The 27,987-nt window shown below is 38.3% G+C and overlaps 1 protein-coding gene and 2 long non-coding RNA genes across 3 annotated transcripts in view; 2 read left to right on the forward strand and 1 right to left on the reverse strand.

Moving 5' to 3' along the window:
* Nucleotides 1-18,563, reverse strand: part of shha (sonic hedgehog signaling molecule a) — a 29,837-nt gene extending 11,274 nt beyond the window's left edge. The window contains exon 1 of the mRNA XM_048184785.1: nt 18,315-18,563. Coding sequence (XP_048040742.1) covers nt 18,315-18,464 — 150 coding nt within the window. The 5' untranslated portion in view covers nt 18,465-18,563. The remainder of the gene's footprint in view (nt 1-18,314) is intronic.
* LOC125264960 lies at nt 982-8,024 on the forward strand. The gene is made up of 4 exons (XR_007184180.1): nt 982-4,164; nt 4,304-6,929; nt 7,114-7,618; nt 7,747-8,024. It is a non-coding gene; the product is annotated as an uncharacterized LOC125264960 (long non-coding RNA).
* Nucleotides 18,564-18,572: 9 nt separating the features above from the next.
* Nucleotides 18,573-24,691, forward strand: LOC125264961. The gene is made up of 2 exons (XR_007184181.1): nt 18,573-18,688; nt 24,509-24,691. It is a non-coding gene; the product is annotated as an uncharacterized LOC125264961 (long non-coding RNA).
* Nucleotides 24,692-27,987: the final 3,296 nt, after the last annotated feature.

Below are 27,987 nucleotides of genomic sequence, written 5' to 3' on the forward strand. Positions count from 1 at the left end.
TGATCCACGACTGTTTTTATGTTTTGTGATGGTTGTTCATGAGTCGCTTGTTTGTCCTGAGCAGTTAAACTGCCCAATATTCTTCAAAAAAATCCTCCAGGTCCCAAAAATTCTTCAGTTTTCCAGCATCTTTTGCGTATTTGAACCTGGCTGACTGAATTTGTCTTCTGGCAAACATTTAAATGTCTTCTGTTGCTTCTGAAGACCAGTACTAAATGAAAAAAAAAAAAAAGGAAAAAAAAAAAAGATATTTAAACAAAATAAGAAAAATTTGGACATCTTTATCCTGTTCAAAAGTTTTCACCCCTGACTCTTACTGCATCGTGTTTCCTTCTGGAGCATCAGTGAATGTTTGAACCTTTTGTAATAGTTGTGTTTGAGTCCCTCAGTTGTGCTCAGTGTGAAAAGATGGATATGAGAATCATACAGTCACTGCTGGAAAGCATGTGCAAAAGATGCTGCAAAACTGAAGAATTTTCTGGACTTGGAGGATTTTTCTGAAGAATACTGGGCAGTTTAAAGCGGAACTCAGTAAGATTTGCGAAGCTCCCCCTACAGTTTCCTTCAGTCAATCACACTGTCGTAAATACTCCAAGCGCAGCTCTGGACTACAACGACTGCAACGCTCACCAGCGCAGTAGTTTTGCAAATACAGTACAAGAAAGAGGAGGTGGGTAATTTGCAAATACAGTACACTCGATGGAGGTGGATAATTTTCTAAATTGTCTTATAATGTTTTTGAATTACCGTAAAGCATTTTGTCACTCTCGCGTGAACGTGAACGTGAGGCGAGATTGTGTCGGGTCGATGCAGCTCAACTTGCAAGTGCTGTATTCTGGCATAGACGTGCCAGAGGGGGTTAGTGCTCGCCTCAAACACACCACTACAAGTCAATTAACCATCATAAGGACTTAGAAAACTATTTATGAAGGTAAAAAAAGTTACTTAGTTCTGCTTTAACTGCTCAGGACAAACAAGGGACTCATAAACAACCATCACAAAATAAAAAAACAGCTTTTTATTTTAGCTAGTTTTATGTTTACATCCCAATCAGTCATTGCATATATAAGCACACACCTCAGTCACACTCATTGTCTGGTCTCAGTGCGGACTACGGACTTCATACCTGCGAATTACTTACCTGCATACCTTACCTCCAGCGCCTTTGTCTCCATTGCTCCTTGTGATCTTCTCCTGCACTCCTCAGAAGATCCCTTCCTCATCATCTCCTGTCTCCATTACGCTTCACTCCCACACTCACCAAGAAACCAATTACCATCGGCAACTGAGGTGTGTGCACTCCATCATTCACATGTCATTACAGTCACAATCTCCCATCACAACCTGCAAAAATAAAATTGTTATTTCAATCAGTCAACCTATCAAACTTGCATTATCGTCATTTCTTCTCACCTGTTGTGTCACTGCTCCGCTGCTGCAAATAAAATCTGTTAAAAGGTCCCATGGCATGAAAATTTCACTTTATGAGGTTTTTTAACATTAATATGAGTTCCCCTAGCCTGCCTATGGTCCCCCAATGGCTAGAAAAGGCGATGGGTGTAAACCGAGCATGTGTTGTTGTGGACAACAGCATGAGCATGGCAGTTGCTCATTGTTTGGACAAATGAACACCAAAGTATTTTTTTAGTTCCTTCATCCGAGCCTATGAAGAAATAGTGGGTTCATTTTATTTTCTCTGGTAATGCTCCGATACAACTTTCCAAAGTTTTGTATGTCTGCGCCACACATTTCACCAACGACTGTTTCCTCAACGTGGGCCAATACAGCCCAGTTACTGTCGCTAATGTAAAGGTAGATAGCATCAAATATGTGTGTGAATACACACACTGTAACGCGAGTGTTGTACATTTCTTTGTTGTTTGGATAACCGTTCTGCTGTTGGCGCACGCGATATCCACATTTCCAGATTGCAGAGCTTGATGTAATTGTAATAAGAAAGATTGTAAAAACCTTTAAGATATATGAAATATAAAATATGTAAACAAATAAATGATGTTGGCATGGTAGCACATTTTCCACAATGGCACCTATCCAAAAAGGTATTTGTAATAATAGCAAAGGTCTGACTAATTTAGTTGCGCTGGTTAGTGTTTATAGCTGATAATTATATATATAATATATATATAATAGCAAATCAGAGCAACATGAAAAGCCAACAATGTAGGCTAGCATTAGCTACATGATAATAACAGCATAACAGCACACATAAACCAACTAAAGTACCGTATCCAGACACAGTGTTTTAAACTAACCATTCGGAGACGTCCTGCTGTAGCCGCTGAGTTGCAACTTCTTCAACCGGTGCTTCTCCATCTGGATCAGATTCTGTGTCAAACTGAAAAGCTTGAACGACTGCGTGTCTACGAGTCATTGCAATACATCCACTGTCAACATTAGCACACAGTACCGTGGCCGCAAGCTGGTTAAAGCCACACCCAACCTCCACCTTGCCCCGCCTCTCTCCTCCTCATTAGCATTTAAAGCTACAGACCCAGAAACGGCACGTCCTGAGGAAAGTGTATTGTGGGACTGGCTCATAGTGGCTGAAATTCTGCACCAAGGCTGAATTTCAGGAAAGAGACTTCAGATACAGTACCAGGGACCACTTAGGCCTATATAAAAGCATCCAAAAAGTAGCATGTCATGGGACCTTTAACCGTTATCTGTGTTTCTCTTCCTTGAGTGTACCTACTTGTACCAGAATACCAGACCAAATAACACAGCAGCATGAGCACACCTAAACCAGATACTTTCTAGGAGATTGTGAACTCTCTCCACCGAGTATTAACCATGTCAAGCACCACCACACCAGTTGCTGCTCCGTTCACCACTTCTTCTCCTATGGTTATTTCCAGTCCCATGGTCAATCCAGCACCCTACTCTGGTTCAGCGGAGGATCCAAATGTTTTTTTCTTCAATGCTTCCTGGCCCTGGAGATGCAGCTGCATCGATTTCCAATGGAATTCGCCAAAGTGTCCTTCATTATGTCCCTGTTGGTGGGGTGTGCACTCCAATGGGCCGAGACTATCTGGCAAAATGGACCAGTTACCCAGTCACTCGACACTTTTATAGCCCATTTCCGAGGAGTCTTTGGAAAACCTGTTGGTGACTCCTGTATGGAACACCGACAGGATCAGCAGTCCTCACACCAACCTCGTCAACCACCTAACTTTCTCTGGCTGAGTGGCAGAGATGGCTGACCCAAGGTCTGTGCCTGTACTGTGAAGCTAGGGGGTATGTTATCTCAACATGTCCCATGGAGTGTGCCGTTAACAGTCCCACAATTAGTTCTACTCCACTCACTTCAGTTGTATGCCTTACTGCCTCTGGGTCAGCCAGCAATTTAATTTCTGGAAAGCTCTGCCGTTATCTCAAGCTCAAGAAAAGTTGCAATGAAACCCAAAAAGTTGGGTTGCAATGAAGAATGCTCTTGCAGCAGCAGAGAACACTATCCAAGCTCCATCCATGTGCCTTCTTTTCCAGGAAAATCACCCAGGCGGAAAGGAATTATGACATTGGCAACTGCAAACTCCTAGCCATCAAGCTGACCTTGGAAGAGTGGAGGCACTGGCTAGAGGGAGCTCTTCATCCATTCATGGTGTTGCCAAATCAAATGAACCTCGAGCATCTTCAGGATACCAAGAGGCTCAACCTTCACCAGGCCAGATGAGGCTCTGTTCTCTTAGTATTCTTGATGAGGCACCAAGAATACTAAGGATGACACCCTCTCTCATCTTTATGCTCTTGAAGATTTTCATTAGGTCCTCAGAGCCCATAGTTCACTCTAGCCTCGATGGGGCTGACGTACAACTAGCTCAGGATTGTGCCTCTGAACCAGTTCTGCCAGGGTGTCCACCAGACCACACCTACATTCAAAGAACCCATAGAATCCCTCTGATAACTTCTGTTCATTCCTCAGTGGGTACTGGCCACCCAGGGTCCAATCAAACTCTCTCAAATATTGCTTCTGGTGGCCAAGCATGGCACAATACATCAGAATGTTTGTGCAAGGACGTCAAGACTGCACCATCTCAAAGACTCCACGTCACTTACCAGCTGGCAAGCTCCTTCCACTACCTGTTCCGTGTCAGCCCTGGTCACATCTAGGAGTGGACTTTGTCACCGACCTACCTCTCTCTGACGGTAATACCTACATTCTTGTTATTGTATACAGATATTCTAAAGCCTGCCAGTTGGTGTCCCTCAAGAGCTTGTCCATTGCTATGGAAATGGAAGAGTTGATGTTTAATCATATCTTTTGTAATTTTCGTCTCCCTCCTAGGTGTGACTGTGAGCCTCTCATCTGAATACCACGCACAGACGAATGGGCAGATGGAGAGGAAAATCCAGGAGATTGGACTCTCCCAGCACCACGTAGAAGAGGTTGGCTGCCTCGCCTCCAGGGTCCTCTGCCCTTAGAAGCGGGCAGTGGAGGGTGGGGGGTGTTGGTACTGCCAAGGATTTACCAGGCTCCACCATCACTCGCTAACTATGATCCCCATCACTGGAATACTAATCACCAAACACCAGTCCCTCATCAGCACCTTAATCAGTCACTGCTTATAAGCACACACCTCAGTCACACTCATTGTCTGGTCTCAATGCGGACTACAGACTTCCTACGTGAGAAAGACTTACCTCCATTTCTTACCTCCAGCACTTTTTCTCCATCGCTCCTTGTGATCTTCTACTGTCCTCTTCAGAAGATCCCTTCCTCATTGTCACCTATCTCCATCACACTTCACTCCCACACTCACCTGGAAACTACCATCAGCAATTGAGGTGTGTGCACTCTATCATTCACATGTCATTACAGTCACAATTTCCCATCACAACCTGCAAAAATAAAGGACATTGTTATTTCACTCAGTCAACCTATAAAACTTGCATTATTGTCATTTCTGCTCACCTGTTGTCTCACTGCTCCTCTGCTGCAAATAATACCCATTATCCATTATCTGTGCTTCAGGATAATGTACAATCAACTGCACACTTCAAATTGGGGTCCTGATCACCCTGGCTGAGGTTTTATTTTGCGATAATGATGGACTGACTGTACATTATCCTTTACTCATGTCATAAGTATAAATGTTGAAAAGAAAAAGCAAATAAGAAAAAAGCCCTAAATCCCAAGAATAGCCTAAAACAAATGGTTGAGAAAGTCCAAAACTGCGTCTGTGGGCTTATTTAACATCCTCACCTTGTTTTAAAAGCTCTAAAGCTCTGATGTCTTGTGGTAGCTTCAAAAGCAAAATCATCTTTTTAAATCTATTTATGGATCTTAATAAACTCCTGACTTGCTTCAAGAGATGTTTATGGTTTAGACATGTTTCTGTGTGTTTTATATTAAGTATTTGTTCAAGGCTCAGATTCATTTCTAACTAATAATCATACAGAACAAAGGCATTTGTCAGTTTTATAAAACCTCTGAAGCCAGCATCAACTTTCTCAGCTATCCAGAAAAAAAGAGAGAATCTCTAGAAAAGCACTTTCAGATATTGAAAATGATACTGGTTTTATTTATCTGATAATGAAACTGTTTTGTTTATCAGTTACATTACTTAAAAACATTACATTCCAGATTAGCAGGGCAACTTTATCTAGTTACAGTCTGTTTAAATCATAGTTTCCAGTAGACTAGTATCATATTAGAAGCATTTGAAAGGTGTGGTTCAGATCTGTGGAATTTTCCCAGAACAAGCAGGGGGGATTACTGTATAGACAGATAGACAAACCTGCACCAGCCCTTCCAGGTGTGTCCTTTTGCTAGAAAAGAAAATCCACTTCAGACCTTGATTCTACCCTTAACCAGCAATGTAGAATTCAATGCCTGTTAAACTATGTAATGCTTGTTCTCTGTGACTCTAAACATCTTACATACTCATGTCTCTCTTCATACTCACCTTTTAGCCTGTCCCTTCTTCAGAACCCCCTAATAAAGGCAGTTGGTTTAGTATGTGGCAGAAGCTCAGTAGACAGGCACATGACACATGCTTGCAAACTTGCACCAGGTTGAGAGGTTGTATAACTTTAAAAGAATATTTTTTTTCTTTGTGTTCTATTTGATTGATTTGGTCAGTCCTGATATAGCATATGACAAATGCAGCAGGGCCACACTTAGGTGACTATTATGTACTAACATTTAAATTAAGCATTTGATACAATGCACTTCATGTTGTGTACATATATGTTTTTACATTGTACTTGTATTTTAAAAATACCTGCATGTAATTATACCTGTAATTAATTTCTGTAATTACATATATAATCACATTGTTGACCCTTCCCTTACACCTTAACCCAAGCTTAAACCTAACCGTACCACCAAACCTGTGCCTAACCTTACCCAAATCCTACCTCAGTAGCAGCAAAAGTAATTTGCAATACAATATGAACACAATAAGTACATAGTAGTTAAGGACACCTAATATAAAGTGGCCCGCAGCAGTTTTTAAAGTGGTCACTATATGGTTAACTTATAGTCTATAGCTTCAGCAGATGGAGGCTAGGTGTGATTACTTACCCACATTTTACAAAAACACAATAAAAATGATTATTGTATCCAGCTTGTAAGTACAAGCACATCAAGTGCTTCAAGTTCCCCATATCTATATAAATGTAAATAATCAAGATTATTGATGAAAATTTAAAGCAGCTAAATCACAAGGAACGTTCCAGTGTTCAATCACTTCTCCACTAAATGACTTCCTAATATGTAACAGTATGGATCATGATGGCAGTCGGTTTGATCTGTGTCTACACAGGTGGGAAAGCACCTCAACCTTTATCTTTATGACTGTAACTCTGTCTGACTGGAAGGGGGTGGGGCGATTTAAAGCACTTCTACTGTAGACTAATGTGAGCCGTAAACGTGACGACCAGCATCACAAATCAAAGATCACAGAAAGGTGTGTGTATATAAAAGGCATGGAAGGGGTAGGAGAAAACACATACATATAAGTATGTACTAATGTATTTATGTATACACATTTGATTTATGATGGCATGATGCACTAATTTCAATCACATCTTATCACATATTTATAATTAATCACATTATATTAATTATTTGCATGTTTGGTGCTCACTCAGGTTTTTCAACGTCATCAACATGTAGTCAACCTGCTTCACCACTCAGCCGTGTGAGACCCCGCCACATCCGCGCTCTGCGTCGCTCTACCATAAATGACGGGAGGGTGCATAAAACCTCACCAACTTGCCACATTAGAACTGAAGACCCGGCACAGACTAACACTCACCACTCACAAATGTGTTGAATTTTTCTCCACTCCAGTGCTGTTGTAATATATATGTCTATAGTGGAGAGCAACTCACAGATTTCTCAGATTTTGTATTTCGTGCTGCCCTCAGCATTTGTAATTACAATAAACAAGAATCTATAAGTCAAAAATGTTTCTCTTACTGTTTTTTCTTCTTCTTCTTCTTTTTAAAATATTTGTATTCTTTTTGTTGTTGTAGCAGGCTGAAGTGAAGGACACTGTCTCTATGGCCTTGCAGATCCAAGAATGAAATAAATGCAAGCATTCCTGCATTAAACATCTGTGGTTGAACCGTTCACATCAATGGCTTGCTGTCTGTAAGTATGCAGAGAACAACAATGGATAAAAAATCATTAAATTGTCTGCAAAATGTTATAGCTAGCAACCAAAAAACATGTTTTTTTTTTCAGTGTTTGTAATTTGTTGTTGTTGTTGTTTGTTTCAGAATCCAAGTGGAAAAGGAACAAATAAAAATCTGAACAATATAATGTTGGAAATATTGTCAAGACATTATGTTGGAACTACAAGACATTATGTAGATGTGCTGTAAAGCTAAATCTTCACATTAGCACTCTTTACAAAGCTGCATTGTTTTATTTCATTTGATAAAGTGTTGTCATATACTGTCCACACCACCAATTCTGCTTATTTACAATGCTGTTAAAATTGTTGCTTTACAAAAAAAAAAATAATAATAATTTCCCCAATAAAAGTACTATGATATCTCAGTATATCTGCAATCATTTCCTTTGTTTTATGTACGTTATATATGCAAATATAAAATTCCACCAGTTTAAGTCTAGGGGTAATTCTTCCAAGATTTACACAGCAGATCTCAGTACTAAATAAGTATCTGTCAGCCATGTTGCTTTGGATTTTACAGCCTTTCTAACAAAATCTGGACTTTTATAGTCCCATTAAAGCTCAATAAAGCCCCAGGATAGTTGTATGTTTTAAAGGATTTTCAATTTCTTATTGGATACTTCAATATGTACCTTTGTTAATATTTAATAATTTATGAAAATATAAAATAGATACATTTATTGTTAAACATTACTGCAAAACTGATTTATGTTGTAAGCTGTAAATACTGTGTAGTACTTTACTGCAGATATTTAAAAAAGAAATAATACAATGTTTTTTTTACTAGCAATAGCAAAGCCTGTGTGTTTTTAGAATTACATTAAAATAAACCATTTGCTGAAAGAGACATCCCTGGAAAAATTGGGTTTGAGGAAACGTAATGTGAGAGAAAACACAAATGAAGGACTTTTGACTTTATTATTATTATTGTATAGGACAGCTGAAGTAGACAAGATATTTATATTTGTTATTTTATGCCAAATAAAATGTTTATAAATGTGACTAACTTATCATGATTACGTATAAATTAGAAAAAAAAAGAAGCAACATTTAGTATTTTTATCTAGTGTATCCAGATATGGCACAACCTTATCCTCACCAAAGCACTGAATGCAAGTATTTAACTTAATGGCTTTTTGTTCAGTGTATTACAAATTTGATTATTAGTGATGAGAACCACATCTCATGACAGTCCCTCTGCTATACAGCCTTCTGTAGAGCGATTCAAGCCCAACTATGCTATACAATATCCAACTAGTACCTTTCTTGATTCCATGCTTTGCTATGCCATACCAGGAACTTCTAGCAATGATTCCCTTTGTCAGTCTGTTTTCTAGACCACAGGGTCACGCAGATCTTTTGGTGTCGGACTGAAATAACGTGTGCTGTGATGCAGGACAGGACACCAGCAAGCAGCATCAGACAGACAACCCAATTAGAATCAAGCGTTTCCTGTCTCTAGGCAACCCTGGCATTGAGCATGACCCGAACCGGCCAATTACAATTTATCTCCCTGTCCCATTGACACTTTGATGTTCACAAAATATATAATGACTTCCTCTGAAAGACATTTACCTCAAAAAAGCCTCCACATCTCAACATCTTGAGTAACATTGCTTGGATTATGACGAATAGAAGGTTCCTAAGCAGGTTTCTGATCCCAAAACTATTTTAAGAGTCTTATTTAACAGCAAAATCCTTGCCAAGCAATAGGCAATGATATTTGGTGCTTAATCTTTGAGGTAAGCCAAAAGCATTCAGTTAATTTACTCCATTCAGACTAAACCTAAATGTTTTATGCTTTATCATATCATATCATATATCCTTCCCCTGCTTTAAATCTTGAGGCCTGAATATATAGACCTCAAACACAGTAAAGGAATATCGTAAAACTCTTTTTATTATGAGTATATGCATGACTGTCCACATATCCCAGACAATTGGACAAAAAGACAGCAAATGAGACCAGAAAGGGACAGAATATGAGTTAAAGAGACAGAACACAGTGGTAAGCTGGGGGCAAACAACAGTCTCCACATAAGAACTCAATGTATATGTATAAAGGCAGCGGTGGGGGTGGGGCAAGGATTTGGAGGTGGTGGCTGAGCAGTTTAAATACTCCTTAAGCAAAAAACGTGATTGAGACTGACCTTGTATAAAATGACAATGAGCACCATACTCTGTCTGACAGAGTTACTGTGAATGAGAGGTGAAGGGGCCAATACAATGTGTGCTGTAACATTTTTTGTGTGTTTTAACTACTACAAATAGCCAATAGGGGGCGATATGGAGGTGTTCCCTAACTGTAGTAAGAGACCTTGATGTACTTTTGTTGTCATCACATTAATATTATCAGTGATTAGAGGAAGAAGTGGCTGCTAAAACAAATACAGATGCTGCATTTTTAAATTAAACTGAACAGTCTTCTGAATAGAAAGAGGGATCCCCAAAATCTATGACATAACAAAACTCTGTACAACAAGTACAACAAACATACTGGGACAACCTCAACTTAAATTAGCTTCAGGTAGGAGTGAGGGATGTATTTTCATGTCATTTAGACTGATGGAAGATTTAAGTTTAAGAAACAAAAGGAGGATCACATAGAGAATATATAAAAAAACACTTTTTTATTAAATCACACAAAATTACATATATAGGTTAGTATATTAAAGAATTTAAAGGGATAGTTCACACAAGATCATTCTGAACATTCTGTCATCATTTACTCACTTTGATAGAGTTCCAAACCTGTATGACTTTCTTTCTTCTGTGGAATATAAAAGATGATGTTTTAAAAAAATGTTTCAGTGTTTTTTTAACCATATAACAAAAGTCAATATGGTCCAGTGTTGCTTTGGACAAACACATTCTTCAAAATATCTTCTTTTGTGTTCCACAGAAGAAAAAAAGTCACACATGCTTGGAACAACATGAGGGCGAATAAATGATGACAGAATATTCAGTTTTCTGTGAACTATCCCTGAAAAACCTATGATTACTCTACAGTTATGATGGCCTTAATGGGTGCAAACTGAAAATCCTCACAAATAGTCAATACAGTAGCCTATCCAGGGATTTAAAAAAAAAAAGAAAAAAAGAAAAGAAAAAGCAGTGCAGTCAAGAAGAGTTTTCCAAACTACAGGTTAGTGTGTGTGTGTTTGTATGTGAGAGATAGACATATGTATTTGTGTGACAAAGATAAATGAGGTTTAGAAAGAGATGCAATGCCTCAGCTGCTCCCAATCCTCAAACACTGAGCAGTAGATGGATTTGAGTGACAAGAAGAATGAATGTATGTCAGTCAACAGCTAAAGTTGCCTAATGCATAACCTAGGAGGATTTGGGACCAGGGATGAACCTTTTGAGTTTTTTAAACTTGGCAATGGCCACATTATACATATACAGGCAGCTGTGAAGATATCGCAGCATAGTACTTCTGTAGCTAGATCAGCAGGCTATTGTGTAACTTCCCCGACAAGCATCCACTTTAACAAGCAAAACGCAGCATAAATTGGCAGTTCACATCAATAACTCTTGTTAGGAGCATAATGACGCTGATGAGCAGAGATTGGTTCATCTGTTCAATTCTGATTAAAAGCACAATCAAGATACCTACAAGTACACACCCACACACACTGCCATCGGCTCTGATGGTGTGAAGCGCTGTTCTTGGGATGGTGATAGGCCTACTCGCCTTCATTTAGCAAGGACACGTTAGCAAGGGCAGCAGGTAAATAAACCAACCTGCTCTAAATATAGAGTCTACACTCCTGCCCTTCATCCGCATGAGAAATAGAAAGAGAGTGAGAAGGGAGGATGATAGATGGAGGAGATACCGACTCAGAGAATAATAAAGATTTTGAAGAAAACACAAGTCAGGAGGCACCGAAGGGGCTACGACAGTGACCTCTGGAAGCCAGGAACAACCGGAGAGAAAGTAACAGTTCAGTAGAGTTACAAGACATAACTGTGGCTTGATATGGGTGGATAAATGAAGACAGAAAGACTCTGCTAAAACCTGACAAAAAAAGGTGTTTTCACACTAAATGCTACACAATTAAGGGATAGTTCACCCAAAACTTTCAAGCATCAAAAAGGACATGAAGGTAGTGTAAAATTAATCCATACAACTATGTATGACCATATGGTATGTGCTAGTCTTCTAAAATGACATGATCAGCTTGTTAAAACAAAACACTGATAAACACACATATAGAGCACATACAGCATTTCAACACAAACCTCAAACGTAACTGGTTCTCACATGACACAGGACCAAACATCATTATGTTTGAGGTTTGTTTCGCCATATTTGATGTCACCTGTGTATACGTTCATTGACCAGTGTTTTGATTTGATAGTGAAAACAAATGTTTAAATTTCAATCTGTTTTTCATACAAAGGGATCACACTAGATTTAAGTTCTGGGCTCCACTAACTGTCTGAACAGCGAAAACATTCTTCAAAAGATCTTTTTTTTTTGTCTGCGTGTTCAACACAAGAAAGAAAGTCATACAGGTTTGGAACAACATTAGGGTGAGTAAATAATGACAGAATGTTTTAATTTTGGGGTGTACTATCACTTTAAGTACATTTGTGCCTAAAATTTGACATGCACAGATAGAGAAGGTGAAAGGACATGAAAATGTCTCAGACACAAGACTTCCTCTGCTCCACACCATCTGTCCCTCTCTCCCTCTGTGTTTGTGTGAAATATATAGTCCTCTGCAAGCTTTAAAAGGATGAGACAATGACGTCAGCTCGGTATTCAAATTCAAAAAGAACAAAAGACAGAGGAAAAGAGATAAAAAGAAACCAATTTGTTAGATGAAACATGTCTTGTGTGTGTAATTTAGAACATCTACTGTGCACCAGCTCTCTTCTGGGACAAAACGTTCTGTCAATCTAGCCAGCCAGACTTTCTAATTATAGGCTACAGACACAAGAAGGTGGAAATCTTATTAAAAGTAAAGATTAAAATTCCCTCTGCATATTAAAATCTCTGTCTAACATGACCAGCACTTATTTGCAAGCTCACAGAACATTGCATAGCAAAGAAGCTCATAACAGTGATATTTGTGTTCGTTAGCTGGAATGTGTTAGAGTGAAATGCATGTGAATCAAGAAAAAAGGGCCACTGTTCAGTATAACAATAGTAAATAGTTTTGCACATAAAAGTTAAGACTCTAATTTGAACCATCATATCATACTCATAACACATCACAAATATGAATCCAAGTGTTTCAACATGCACACAGGATGAGCAGTGAGCGAAAAGTCTCTTGGTCTTAAAGATCTAGTTTCTTATGACCATAGCAGTTCCAGATCAGAAGGAATTCCACATTGTCCAAAAAGCCCATTAACACCCAGTAAAAAATGTTAAGCTGTTTTGGTAATATTTTTTTTTTTACTTTTCTTTCTCTCTTCATGACCGAGTCAAAAAGCTGAAAAATGCTGCCTACGAAGGTAGCATACGGAGTTAGGAAGGCAACAACGCACGTCCAAATCCAATGATCATGTCACATCCTGTCAACTGAGATAGCTTCATCTGATTTTAAAAGTAACATGACTTGTAGCCAAGTATGGTGTACCATACTCGGAATTTGTGCTCTGCATTTCACCCATCACACAGCAGTGAGTATTGAACACGCACACACACACACACACACACACACACACACACACACACACACACACACACACACACACACACACACACACCGGAGCAGTGGGCAGCCATTTTTGTTGCAGCGCCCTGGGAGTGATTGGGGGTTATGTGCCTTGCTCAAGAGAGTGCTGTTCATGCACTCCCCCCACCTACATTTCCTGCCGGTGCTGAGACTCAAACCCGCAACCTTCGGGTTACAAGACCGAACCTCTAACCATTAGGCCACAACTGCAGCATAGATGTACACTTTGCTGCCTATGACATCCCACAATCCTGTGCTTTCAACTCTGTGCTAGTTTAGCTAAAAATAAAGATGGCATCTGAAAGTTGTGCGTTAATATACATTTTTAACAAACCTTTTCCACTTTTAATGATGTAATTTCTAGAGAGAAATTAGTATTGTAGTTATTAAATAGTCACTTAGTACTAACCAGAGCTCTCTCTGTTTTTGTAGATCATAGAAATTATCATTTTTCTTTAAAATCACCTTTATGCGGAAACGCTGCCTGCAAAGTCGTTGCCTGATAGGGCAGCAAAGCAACAAGTCAGCTGCCCTAGCTTTCAGATGCAGCCTATGTCTCTCTCCCTTTTTGTATAAAGCATTGGCCTTTTTTTTAATGGAGTTTAAGATCATTTAGCGCTTTGTGTGTGTGTTTGAGTCTGAGGTGTGTTATGCGTGACTGACTATGTGTTTGAGTGAACGTGAGGGCAGGGACTCAGAGGTGCCAGGGAGGCACAAGGGCAGAGCTAACAGCTCAGAGAGAAGACTGACGCAGGTGTTGGCATTCTCAGAAATACCACACTTCATCTTGCATTCCCTGACTCCAACCTGTCTTCTCACACATCACACACTCACTCTAGGGCTCCGGCAGTGAGACACCCACACACCCACACACACACACTCTCCATCTCTGCCTGAGCCATATAAAGTCAATCAGTCTCTAGACACAGTGCTATAGAAATGCTCCTGATAACTGTAGTTCAGAGCCAAGATCGCTGTTGCGTCTGTGTGAAGTTGAAGCCGAGTGCTGTTGGAGCTCAGAGACTTTTACAATGTCAGCTGGGATGAAAACACATCTTTCAGTGCCCGTAATTTCAGACAGGGAATTCAATTTTGATATATTTTAAAATGTAGTTCACTCCTGTGATATTTAAGCTGATATTTTCAGCAGCCATCACTACTGTCTTTAGTGTCACATGATCCTTCAGAAATCTTATTAGGTTTCTTATTAGAAACAATACCAACAGTTGTGCTATTAGTTCTCCCTCAAGCCATCCTAGGTGTATAAGACTTTCTTTTTTCTGATGAACACAATCGGAGAAATAAATATCCTGATGCATCCGAGCTTTATAATGCCAGTAAGGGTTACCAAACGAGCATGAGCTGAAGAAATTGTCTCCATCCACATCCATCCATCATAAACATATTCCACACAGCTCCGGTGGGGGGGTGGGGGTAATAAAGGCCTTCTGAATCGAAAGCGATGCACTTGTGTGAAAAAAAAAATCCATGTTTAACAAGTTATGAAGTAAAATATCTAGCTTCCGCCAGACCGCCTTCCATATTCTACTGACGAAGAAAGTGTAAAACTCTTGCAGTTCAAAAAGCAACGTCCTACGCCTTCCCTATTCAACTTACTAAAAAAGTGTAACTGATGCAACGCCAGTTTACACTTTCTTCGTAACTTGAAAACGGAAGGCGGTATGGAGGAAGCTAGATATTTTAGTTCATAACTTGTTAAATATGGATTTTTTGTGAAATGCATATTTACACCTGTACAGTAGAGGGTGCAGCTCAAACAAACCTTTCAGCTGTGCTGCCATTCTGGATTAAAGAAGAATAGGATACAGGAGAAGGAAGTTCAACACTCTTATTTCTAAATCTAACCTAAAGTAATTTTTGCTTATTGGTACTGTTGAATTGGATCATCGAAGGTCAGCAGCAAAGACATTGGTTAATAAAGTGAGATTAAATACATAAAGTATATTTGTGTAATTTAATATAGTTGATTACTACACGTTTGCGTAAAATTCTGAGATAGCTTTTCACTGTTTTTATTCATTTTTAGGAATACTGAATGTTTTCATGCAAGTGAGATCAGTAAATGCATGTTCACATTTAGTTCAGAACTACAATAACCCTCATGTTTACACAGTGCACACAACACCTCTGCACTATATTTCTCTCAACATGGGGATAGGTGAGATATCAGTCAATAGATGTGAAAAAATAACTTGCGTTACTTATTTGAAAAAGTAACAGATATTTTAATGTGTTACTAGTTACTTTAAAAAGTAATCTGATTATGGAACTCATATATATATATATATATATATATATATATATATATATATATATATATATATATAGAAGCGATTTATTAATTTTATTGGTATTAGTCTGATAAGTAAAATCAATTTAAGCCAATAAATTATACACAAATGATCATGGGTCCTGACATATTATAAAATGTGAAACATATTATATATTCAATATCTATCAGTAATTTTTTATCATGTGTTTGGCATCAATCACTCTTTGGTTTTCAATTAAAGATTTTACCTTTGATTAATTATTAAACTAAAATATTACTGTAAACAAATTGGAAAAGACCTGCAATTACCTCATACTTCCTACTTTTGTTTCTTTTTAAAAAACATTTTCCAAATCACGCTTTTCATCCACACCACCTCTTTTAATAGCGGTTGAGAGTGTGTGAGATGTCTGGCCAGTCAGCAGCTCCTCCTCTGCGCTCTCCTGCTTTAATCTCTATTTGATGTGATTTCAGCAGCCGTCTTTAATACGAAGGTACCTGACAGAATTACAGGACTGCTGCAGAGAGTAGCTAGATTCACTTTCTTGTGGCTTTCTAAACACTGTTTTTTGGGCCAGTGTGGAGCTGTGAAGTTTAGTGGAGATTACCCAGTCTACAGTTTTTATTTTAAGGCTTTGAACACAGGAAGTGCATTTTAACTTGCTCTACAATTAATTGAACTCATTTTAAGGTGATGCAGCAGGAACAGTTTCATCCAAAGACCCAAGGTTCTTTTACTATCATGAATGAGATCCTTTTCCCTTCATTGAAAGCCTAAGAAAATTTTAATAAATAAATAAATAAATAAATAAATAAAAGACTAAGATCAAACACTTTTCAGACACCTAAGATGTAAATATAGATGATTATGTTTTGATGTTGGTATGAAAAGAATTTTTTTTTTTAAATTTTCTAAATATTCTTTAGATCATTTTAATGTGATTAAATCAACGAGGGGACAGACAGGCTAGTGATTTAGCCATTGACGTTCATCTATCATATGGCATAGTCCAATTTTTATAGGCTTCTTAATGTGATGCTAATTTTATATTACTTTTCCTGTTTTACAGCGATATTCACTTAATTACCAGCTGAACAGAAGGTTGAATAATGAGCGGAGAGGCTGCTTTCTAGTATTGAGGGGACACTGTTAGTTCTGGGTGACAGACTTATAAGGAGCAATTACACCCACCCAAGTCCTGTCTGACAGTTTTATGATTCAACATCTATTTTTTTTTATATTCTCATCCTCTGTTCAGCTTTAAAAGTGAGCCATATAGAAAAAGTAGCAGAGAAAGGAAGAAAAGGCAGAGAGAAAGCGAGACAGCGACTGAGCCATAAATGACGTAACCCTTTGGTCTTACTGAGGATCCACTCCAGAGAGGGGCTAATTATTACACATCTGAAAACAAGATTGATTCGACTCTTTATGCCCTAAGAGCGATAAATCTTCAGGATGAAGGTGGCAGAAATGCAGAGTCATTGTATCTCACTTTCATACTCATTATGTGATCATGCCAAATGATTATAATAATTCAACACATTCATTTTGGGAACAAGTCCTGCCAGGACTGCACTGATATTCCTGAACTAAAAATCTTGCATGGAGGTATGCTGCTAAGTACTACACATTTACCTGATATAAATGCACTTGTAACCCTTTGTTCCTGCATACTCTCATGCAGACCCTTTTTCTACAAACTCTTTCCATTGCTGTCTACACTAATTACATTATAGAAATTGATGAGAGGAAAGAGGGGCCAAACCTTGATTGTTTTGCTGCAATAAAGTGCATCTCTGTCTATTTACCTTTGATCCAATTTCCAGGGCAGTGAAAAACAAAAAAGTTTAGTGCTGTACTAAATCAAGAAAAGTTAAACAATTATTCCGATTACAACCGGATCCACAGTGTCATTTACCATGCTGCTTTTCTGAAAGGTTATCATGCATGTTTACTTGAAAAGTATTTGGACAGGTTGATCATAGCCACAGGCCTTGGCTAATCTCAGTTTGGAAAGGCTGAAAGAATTTGCATCCTCCATACATACTAGACATCTTGGCAGCACATATTTGGAGAGTGTAGAGATATAGTTAAAGAATTATTATATTATTATTATTATTATTATTATTTTAGATGATTTATACCTTCCATTCAGATCTTTTGCTTGAGCTTTATCTGAACTCTGATCAACTGGCACTTTATCAAATTTGGGATCCATATTGCATACCTGTATCTGTGAAAAATGTTGGTTATGGTGAGAAGTAAATGTCTCCAGTTTCACTCAAGATGATAAATTTATAAATGCAATGTATGATTTCAGATCATCCGGATGTTATGTCAGGTACTTTGAACTCTCTGACTCCTTCAAAACATAATTATTTTTAATATCATTGTGCAGTCAAGTCAACACTACCTACAAACACTATGTCAGTCCCTTTTCATGGGAAATTCCTTTTGATATAATAACTATTCCTACATGCAAGTCCCTTGATAACAAAAGGCTCAGGCCCAGTGGACATAGAAAATTACTGTTTTGGGACTGCGGAACTTTTGGGGGCGTTTAAAATTGTGCAAAACAAACCCGCACCCTTTTAAGGCCTCGTTATAAAGCACATACAAACAGTATTACTTTAAATTAACATGGATAGTTAGTATGTTACTACCTTGAAAGCGATAACGTTGTGGCTCTTCTCTCCTCCAGCTACGTTCTTCATGAAGTAGCGGCGCGCGCGCGACCAAGTATGAGACAGCGAAGCTCTTAGCTCCATCTGTTGATAAAAATAATCACTACACGATTGCTCCTTAATCGGCATGTTGCTGTATGCTGGTCGGGCTTTTTTGCAATGTATTTGCGGGTTGTTTTGAACGAACTGTAAAACGGGGACAGCTCCAGTCGAAGACAGAACACCAAAAACCGGAACTGTCAAGGCGGGACGCTTTAGATTCTAGAGAGCATTTGATTGGACAGAGGATCTGATGAGAAGCTAAAGTGCATGGTGATGTTATGAAAATACGTGATCCATTCAAGTGAGAGACTGTAAGTTTTGAATGCTTATATCTCCTAAATGCAAATTTTGTCATTGTTTTGGAACACACCAGCTTATTCATAACCTTAAGACTAACATATTCATACTAAAAGCTAAAAAACTTAGCCTAGATGGGGGAACTTTAATCTTTCTTCACTGCTAACAAATATTGTTTATTTGGGGTAGTCATATGTTACACAAAGTGGCAATCAATTAACAACATATGAAAACAACATAAGTTATATTTCCTCACCAGTATAGTCAAACTACAGAGCACAGAAGGGGATATGATGATAAGAAAAATATGAGATAGGAGGAAAAATAAAATTTTAATGATTTAGCATTCTTTTGCAAAAGTTTTTCATTCACCTGAGAAACTTTGCGTTCGCTCGCAAAAGCATTGACACTTTTTTCTCCTCAAATAAACATGTATGTGTGTGAACATAAGAGAGTCTTTACCTAGTCCAGTGGATCTCAACCTGTGGCAATGCAGAGTCTGGGTTGGTAGGTTCTCGATCCATGTGCAGCATTTATTAAAACAGGCAGAGATCATCAGCAAGGAATCCAAAGATGGTAAACCCAAACAGAACATAGACAATAAACAATTCGTAGTACACAGGCAGTGGTGGGTAACAGGGAAACCAGCTTAATGTAATCCAAAGCACAACAGCAGTCAAGGCAGGCAAACAGTTTAAAACCAAGAAAACAGTCCAACAAAATAGAAAATGCTCAGAATGGTAGCAATAGCGCACAAGACTTTTTTAAGTCATCTTGAGGCCCCCTTGGAAGTTTTTTGAGGCCTCTTAGTGGGCCCGGCACCCTGGTTTAGAACGTCTGGTGTTACGTATGTAACGCGATTCCCCAAGAAGGGAACACAGCAAAAACAGTGTTAAATTAACATTGCCAGTGTTTATATAGGCTAATCCACAAAGATTATATAAACACTGGCAGTCTTAATTTAACACTGAGTTTTGCTGCGAAAAAGAAGCTGTGTCATGGCGTTGACGCTATGGGAAAACTTCTGCATGAGCTGGTGTCTGAAGCACGTCTAAACATGCCAATCTCATTGGCCGAATGTATAGACATAGCGACGTACCGTAGCGTGTCACAGAGACCATAAACAGACACCAGAAATGCGCATCATCAGATTCTAATTGCCTGAAGAAGACACACAGGTGTGACCAATATATACTTGCCAATACTGTATTTTCATTGCATTTTTAAATTTTAAAAATATTGGGCACATGCAAAAAATAATATGAATCAAATGAGTTGGCTTATTACTCTATCATATTTTATCTTTAATTTAATAGCACAGTGATTATTAACAGCTACTTCAGCAGGGCTCAACCAGTCAAGAGCAGTGAGTGATTATCTCTTTGTCTTTCGTTGTTAGATTAACATTGAGGACAAATACAGCAGTTGGTTTATTAGGCTGCTGTCACTTTAAGAGCTGCATGTATCCAACATACTGTTAGACACGCGTTTTCTTTCTCATCTGTTTACATTCACTTAAGACATAACCAACAATGTTTCACAAGGAGACTTGCCTATATGGGCATTTCGACATAATTTTGTGTGAATTTGTCAAGTTCAAGTGTCTGAGAGGCAACTTTTTGGGCGTGCGCTTCAGATGCTTGCACACAGAAAACTACTTAAAAACATCATGTGATTACTGTACTGCCCTGTAATAATGTAGGGAAACACTCGTTATACATAAATCTTGTAATTAATGTTTTTACTTGCAAATGCGATTTTGTTTTAATTCAAATGACGCATGTGTGCTGAGTGTGTGCTTGATCAGCAATCAAGAGCATGCAACAAAAGTGCACTCTCTCTCTTTACCATCAGTTAAAGGGTTAGTTCACCAAAAAATTATAATTATTTACTCACCCTTAAGCCATCCTTGGTGTATATGACTTTCTTCTTTCAGCCAAACGCAATCGGAGTTATACTAAAAAAATATTCTGTCTCTTTCAAGCTTTATAATAATAGTAACCGCGATTTTGAAGCCCAAAAAATGGATGGTGCATCCATCCATCATAAAAGTTATCCATACGGCTCCAGGGGGTTTCTGTTAATACATTCTATTAATTTGATAAATTTTCTTAATAGACATCTTTCTCTGATATCAACATCAACATTTATTTATACAGCCCTTTACAACACTTAAGGTGAACCAAAGTGCTTTCCAATAAAAACAAAACAATAATACCAAAAATTAAAAGCCAACAACAAAAAATACATAAAATACACAAAAATGTCACAACAATTGCTAGATATTAAAAGCCAGTCTAAATAAATAGGTTTTAAGCTTAGCTTTAAAAAGGCCCAGGTCAGTAATGGTGCGCATATCAGCAAGAAGCTTATTCCAGAGTCTGGGCCCAGTTACAGAAAAAGCCCGGTCACCCCAGTGTTTGTACCGTGACTTTGGGACTTCCAGCAAAAGTTGATTTGTTGACCTAAGAGCCCTGTTTGGCTGACGAAGAGCCAGCATCTCAGTCACAAGTTATAAGGTGGAGCAAGGCCATTGAGAGCTTTAAAAACAAACAATAAAATCTTAATCTCAACTCTAAAAGAAACTGGCAGCCAGTGGAGCAAATGATTAATTGGGGTTATGTGCTCACGTTTGCATGTGTTGGTTAAAAGATGGGCTGCAGCATTCTGCACCAGCTGAAGGCGCCTGAGGGACAACTGTGAGACACCAGCATAAAGCGCATTACAGTAATCTAATCTTGAACTGATAAAAGCATGGATAGCTTTCTCAAGGTCTGAGTGATTCAAAAATGGTTTGACCTTGGCCAAAAGATGTAGCTGAAAAAAAACTAGCTTTAACCACACTGTCAATTTGCTTATCACATTTCAGGCTACTATCAAAAGTCACTCTGAGATTTCTGATAGTTGGTCTTAGCTTTGAAGTCAGCGCATCAAAGTCAGAAGTTACAGAATCTCCAAATAAAATATATTCAGTCTTTTCTATATACATATATACATTCTATATACATTCTGCTCTCTGTTTGCTTTTGCAAAGACTTTTGCAGGACATAGACATGCGCTCAACAAACATGTGGTTTCTATTTATGGTCTTGGTGAAGCACTACACTACGCCGCCATGCCCATATGTTTGGCCAATCAGATTGTGTTCAGACCCGTGCTTCAGACACCGGCTCATGCAGGAGTGTTCCCATAGCATCAACGCCATGACGCAGCGTTGAAGTTCCACTTTGAAAGGCAACCGCTGGCTTAATCTATCAGTAGCTGCACATGCAAGTAGTGTCTAAAGAACATCTAATGAAGACTTTCTTCATCACTGACAAGCAATAGGATGCATTTTTAGGTTTGTTTTCACTGTCATAATGGGCTGTGATAATGTTGTTAAACATTCACTACATCCAGCTCTTTTTTGTGATCTGTATCCTAAGTTTCCTGTTAAGCATGTTTACTGAGTGGGAAAGCGCTATAATTAATTCAGTTTGTGAGTGGTGAATCAATTCAGATTGCATCGATAACCAACTCAAAGCAGTGATTCATTAGCGAATCAGAATCGCTAGTTGTGTAATGACTTTTTCTGTAAATTACATCATTATCCCAGTAGGTGGCAACAAGTGACTTTTTGAGTTTCAAGGTTTTTGAGTCTTTAGCTGTGTCTGAAATTGTTCACTCATTCACTCATTCCCTAATCCCTATATAGTGTATGGCATTTGAGTGCACTCTATATCACCAAGAAGTGAACAAAATAAAGTGAGTGTATTCGGACGCTGAATTCAGAATTTTTAGTTCTAGAAACTCTCCTGAGCAGCGTTTTGCACTCAGAGATGATAATGGTCGCAGAGCATCTTCAGGCAACTTGTGAATACATTAGAATGAATATGCTACCTACATGTGATTAACGAATATTTCAAATCCATCCATTATCTTACCCTTACAGTGTTGCGAGTTAACAATATGCCACAAAATACAACACGGCTGTTAGTAAACACATTAAGCTGAATTAATGCCAAATAATATATTTTATTAATAATAAATTATGTAAAACAAAATTTAACCAATGTAATTTCATTTAATTCTAAAATTCATCTATATAACATTGTCTCTCTATATTTAATGTTTTAATCAAGTAATGTTTAATTAAAAAAAGGTAAAAAGACCCAGCATGAAATAAATGTTAAAGCAGAAATAAGATCGTTCAAACTCGCTCACTCCTGCTCTCTCGCGTGCTCTCTCAGTCCTCTTCGCATTGGATTTTGGGATACAGTGCTTCAGTGAGTGTACATCAGATGTACGCTTGTGATTAGAGTGCATTGTAGGTATGAATGAATGTAGGGAATGAAGTTGTTCACTCGGAATTCAGAAACCACTACAAAATGGCCGACACCCAATATAGTGCACTATATAGTCGATAGCGGTTTCGGACACAGCTTTTATGAGCGAGTTATTTGAAACATTTACTTAAAATGCTGATTGATTCAAATGAGACAAATGAATCACTGAATCATTTACTCAACTAATTCTTTTAAAAAGGCTAATTCCTTAATGAAACAAATGTTTATGAATGAGTCATTGAATCATTTACTCAACCAATTTGTTCAAAACACAACTATTCATGGGAAAAACACCACTACTGTGTGTTGAAAAAAAATCTGCTGTGGCTCTGTATTTTTGTTCACAGAGTAAAAACAGACAAATTAACTGCAAATACTGTATATTGTTATGCTTGCTTATCAAAATGCTGTACGAAACAGTATTGCATAACTGTGAATCCGTCTACTTGTTACTATTACTATTTTTTTCGAGAGCAATAACATTGTTTGCAGCCTACGACTGCAGTTAAGTCTATGATAACTGATGTGCTGTAGGTGGTGATGGTTCATATTCAGTGGGACAGATATCAGTAATCACTGGCCATTATATAGCAAGTATTGTTATAGGGAAGCGGAATATGCCCTGTGATTATGATCTTATTGGTGTTGGAGGGCAGAAAGTGGACAGGGATTGGCTCACAAATTCGTTTGGCATGGTAATGGGCTGTGATAATGCTATTGATGACAGCATAATGGCTGCCTGTGACCATGAATTAAATAAGATCTGTGATGATATTTGTTCAGCTCTCACATGGACTGCCTTGTGGACAAAAGATAATACTGAGGCAAAGTAAGGCGAAAGGAAAAGAAAGAGATCAGAGAGAAGGCAGAGAAAGAATGGGAAAAAAAGAAGAACAAGAAGAGGATGACGTAAAGGAAAAAGAAGGAGAAGGGAGAAAAGAATGATATGAACAAATCTGTTAGGACTTGTTGGCATTGTAAAGGCCAAATGAATGGTCAGGGCTATTGTCTCTGTGCTACATGTCCAAGCATAGCATGGCACAGTCACCTGTGTTATTCAGAGTTTGCATGAACCCTTTTTTATCAGGGTGCAAAACTCTTTAAAATGGTTTCAGGGGTGAAGCCCTATCTTGAGGGAGCCGAGCGGAGAAGAGCAGAGGCCTGCTTCTATCTCTCAATCTGTGCCTCTCAATCCCAATCACAGGCACATTGTTCTCATCATGTTGTGGAAAAGGCTTTTGACAGGGCACAGTGATGAATCACCCACGCCAGTCTTTCAGCAAGGGAAATAGAGTGAGCAAGTGAACGAGAGAGAGAGAGAGAAAGAGAGGGAGCAAAAGAGATAGAGCGACGGGGCCTCACAGTGTAAGTAAGGGCAGCAGAGAGGGAGAAAAGAGAAAAAAAAAACATCAACCGCACAGGATTCAATTCATTTCTGTACCTCTTTCATGTCTGGCTCTTTTCATTGGTGCGACGGTGTTTTAAAGTTATTCTCTCCTTTTTTCTCAGGATCAGGTTGAGCAAATAGCAAGAGGCAGAGGCTGAAAGAGGAAGTGCTTTTACCTGGGCAGAGGTGCTGATGGCCATGAGCTCCCTGTTATGTTGGAGACGCTTAGAAAAACAAACGTTAAACAGACCCAATTCCTTAACTAATGAGCTGGCATTCTAATCTCTTTCAGAGTTTAGCCTGACACACACACATTTTTCTTACCACATTCACATCATGAAATATGTGTTATCAATTCAGTTTCTTTTCTTTCTTTTTTTTTTTTTTTGGCTTAGAGAACACAATTTCTGGAAGAAGCAGATGTTTAAGTGTATCTTTGATCATGTGAACATCTCAAAATTATCAATTATACGATTTTTTATTTAAAAAAATATAATACACAATTAGAGAGTCTTCCCAATTGTTTTTATTTGTTTTAATCTAAGTTTTTACTTTTTTTTTTGAATGGGCACTTTTTGCAGAGGGATGTCTGGTCGGGTGGGATGTGATTGAGATGTACAATGATGCATTAAACTGATTAAATGTGACAGAAAAGACTACAAGGGTACAATGTTATAAAAGATTTCTATTTCAAATAAATATATGGTTCTTTTGAACTTTCTTTTCATCCTAAAAAAATATACAAAAATATCAGGCAAGGATCATGTTACACTGAAGAAATTGAATATATTAAAACAGAAAACAGTTATTAGTATTTCACAGTATTAGTGTTTTACTGTATTTTTGATTAAGTAAATGCAGCCTGGGTGAGCATAAGACTTTTTTTCAAAAGCGTTAAAACATTTCACATTTGAATGGTAGTGTAGCAGATAATGAAATAATAATTTTTCAAAAATATCAACATTATAACCAACATGATATATAATCACTCTCTGTTGTATTATGTCGATATTGGTTGATATCATGTTAGTGTCCTTATTACAATCTTACAAATTATTTTTAATCCCCTTAAATCTTTCGACTTCAAATAATAATAATGGATTTTTCTGGGCTGGACTGCAGTGATGTATAAGATGTTGGATTAAGCATTACTTACTGCACAATTATAGAGCAGTATGAATGCGGGAGGAGCCAGACTCAAACCACATGCTTCCACCACACCTCCTCAAACCCCAGACTAAACAACATTTGGTGATTGACAAGTCCTAAAATTTGCTGGGCCTTCCCATTCTCGGCCTGCTGCCAACTAAATATCCTGCTTATTAGCAGACAAATTTCAATGAATGCTGGACTTTTAAACAAGCAAAAAATGTTAAAGCACTTCACTACATCCATACAAAGATAAATGGTCTTTAATAAGACACATTGTGAAGCATAGTAAACTTCTCCTTGCCAAGTGCCCCAGGTCATACCTTTTTAAACCATCTGAGTAATTATGCACTTTATTCTCGGGCCATAAAACGTAAAACTTTTGCGCAGGGTGAATCCGGCTGTGTTGATAAATGTGCTTTGGAGTGAACAGAATGCTTAGCTGGGCTAGTTAAAGCATGCGCACTGCACATAAACAGGAAATGGGTCCAGGACTACCACAGCTGTGGCAAAGGGTTCGCCTAGCGCTTTGTGATCAGATACATATACATATTTCATATCTATTCAGCTCTAATCTCCCAACCCTGAGATGGATTCTGTTTGGAAAGCTAATGCAAACATTGCAAAACAAAAAAGAACGCTGATAATGGTTGTGACTTCCGAAACTTTGCGAAACCAATGAAGTTGCCTCTTTTTTTTTTTTTTGCCTTTCTTTTTTTTTTTTTGATGGCTTGTCTGAATTGACCTGTTGGGTGCTTTTTGTGTGAGAAAGATATTGCGCGGATAAAGGCCAACCAGGATGATGAGAGCAGTAGGTTAAAAAGTGAGACGCACCCTTGGCTGAGTAGGTTAGAGGGACTGACACCTGGGCAAACACTGCCGAAAGACTCATCTGTCATCGACTCTGAGAGCGAGTTAGAAACTCAGCCGCTTTTGTTGAGCCACAACAAAGGGGAACATATGAATTAATTTAACACTTTGCATTCAGTGGTCTCTGAGGTTGAGTTCCTTTAAAGCCATTATTATGGGTCAATAAATATCATAAATCGCTTGAGTCTACATCCTTGACTTGACTATATGCTGGACTTGATTTGCCTTATTGCTGTTGTTGTGCTCTCTGATCTCCTCACTGCTACTACGACTCTTCATTCGACGTGTCCAAGACATACACAGTACTTATCCTCAAGTCTTCATTACATACCTCCATTTGAGATTAAGTAAGGCACAGTAGGAGATTACTAAAACGCCAGAAAACTATGATATGTTTGTATTCTTTGTACTTAGTCTTTTGTGACGCATACTTGGGGGCTGAAGAAAACTCTTGTGTGGCTGGGAATGCTAAGCCATTAAGGCCCAGATTCCATGGTGAGCTCAGAGCCGTACAGACTGTGAGTGTCACAATTATAAAAATCAGAGTATTAGCGGACACACTAACACCCCTTATTCAGTCTGAATACTTACAATGAGTCTGCTGACAAAAGAATCATTATATACTGTAGAGCCATATTCCATTCGATTTTCCATTAAACAGGGATGCTATTCAATACTCAGCACACCTGCAGAATACAGACCATATTAATTAAAAATATATTTAAATAATAATAAAAAAACTAAATAATAGTAATTTTTGTTGTTGTTGTGTAGATCTGCAACTATATTTTTTATGATGGCTATATCAGACATGCATCTGAAATAAAAATGTGCACTCTTTCAAGAATCATCAGTGTCAAGTGTGATCACACCCTTCTTAAATTACCAAGAGAGCTTCTGCATGTGATATGAGCACCAATATGTAAGCTGCTGACTGTGACACTGAGTTGAACATAAATCAGCTAAGCACATCAGTGAATGAGCTTCAGAGACATTTCCATGGCAACACATGCATTGAAATTGCAGAGACTGATTGTTTTCTGTCAAAGGCCAGCTACACGCACAGAAAACCTTGAGAGACCACGTAGACTAGCACTGTGTGAAGGCTTTCACTTTTCACCAGCTAAGATGAAGCACAGCACTCGGACTGCTGTGCATGTAGAAAAGAAACTCTAAGCTGTTTAAATCGGCCAGTAATCCAGCTATGAGTGCAATGTGACATGACCACTGGGGACAATGAGGGCATGCTTCATTCATGGTTCATTCATTGTCCTGACAGCCTGATATCATCTCCATGTTATCTAGATCTGCTACCAGCAGAGCAATGGGCTTCTTAACATTGTTATTAATATGTTTGGAGTAATCAGTGTCTTCATTACACCCTAAAGCTGCAGTAACAGGATTGTACTTGTGAAATCCCCACAAATCCTCTGAATGGCTATCAAAGATTAAGAGTTTTCTGTGAGTGTGTCCTCCATTCTTAAAGGGTTAGTTCACCCAAAAATGAAAATTTTGTCATTAATCACTCATCCTCACGTCGTTCCAACCCCGTAAGACTTTCGTTCATCTTCGGAAGGCAAAT

The sequence above is a fragment of the Megalobrama amblycephala genome, linkage group LG3 (genome assembly GCF_018812025.1).
Source record: "Megalobrama amblycephala isolate DHTTF-2021 linkage group LG3, ASM1881202v1, whole genome shotgun sequence".
Lineage (NCBI taxonomy): Eukaryota > Metazoa > Chordata > Actinopteri > Cypriniformes > Xenocyprididae > Megalobrama > Megalobrama amblycephala.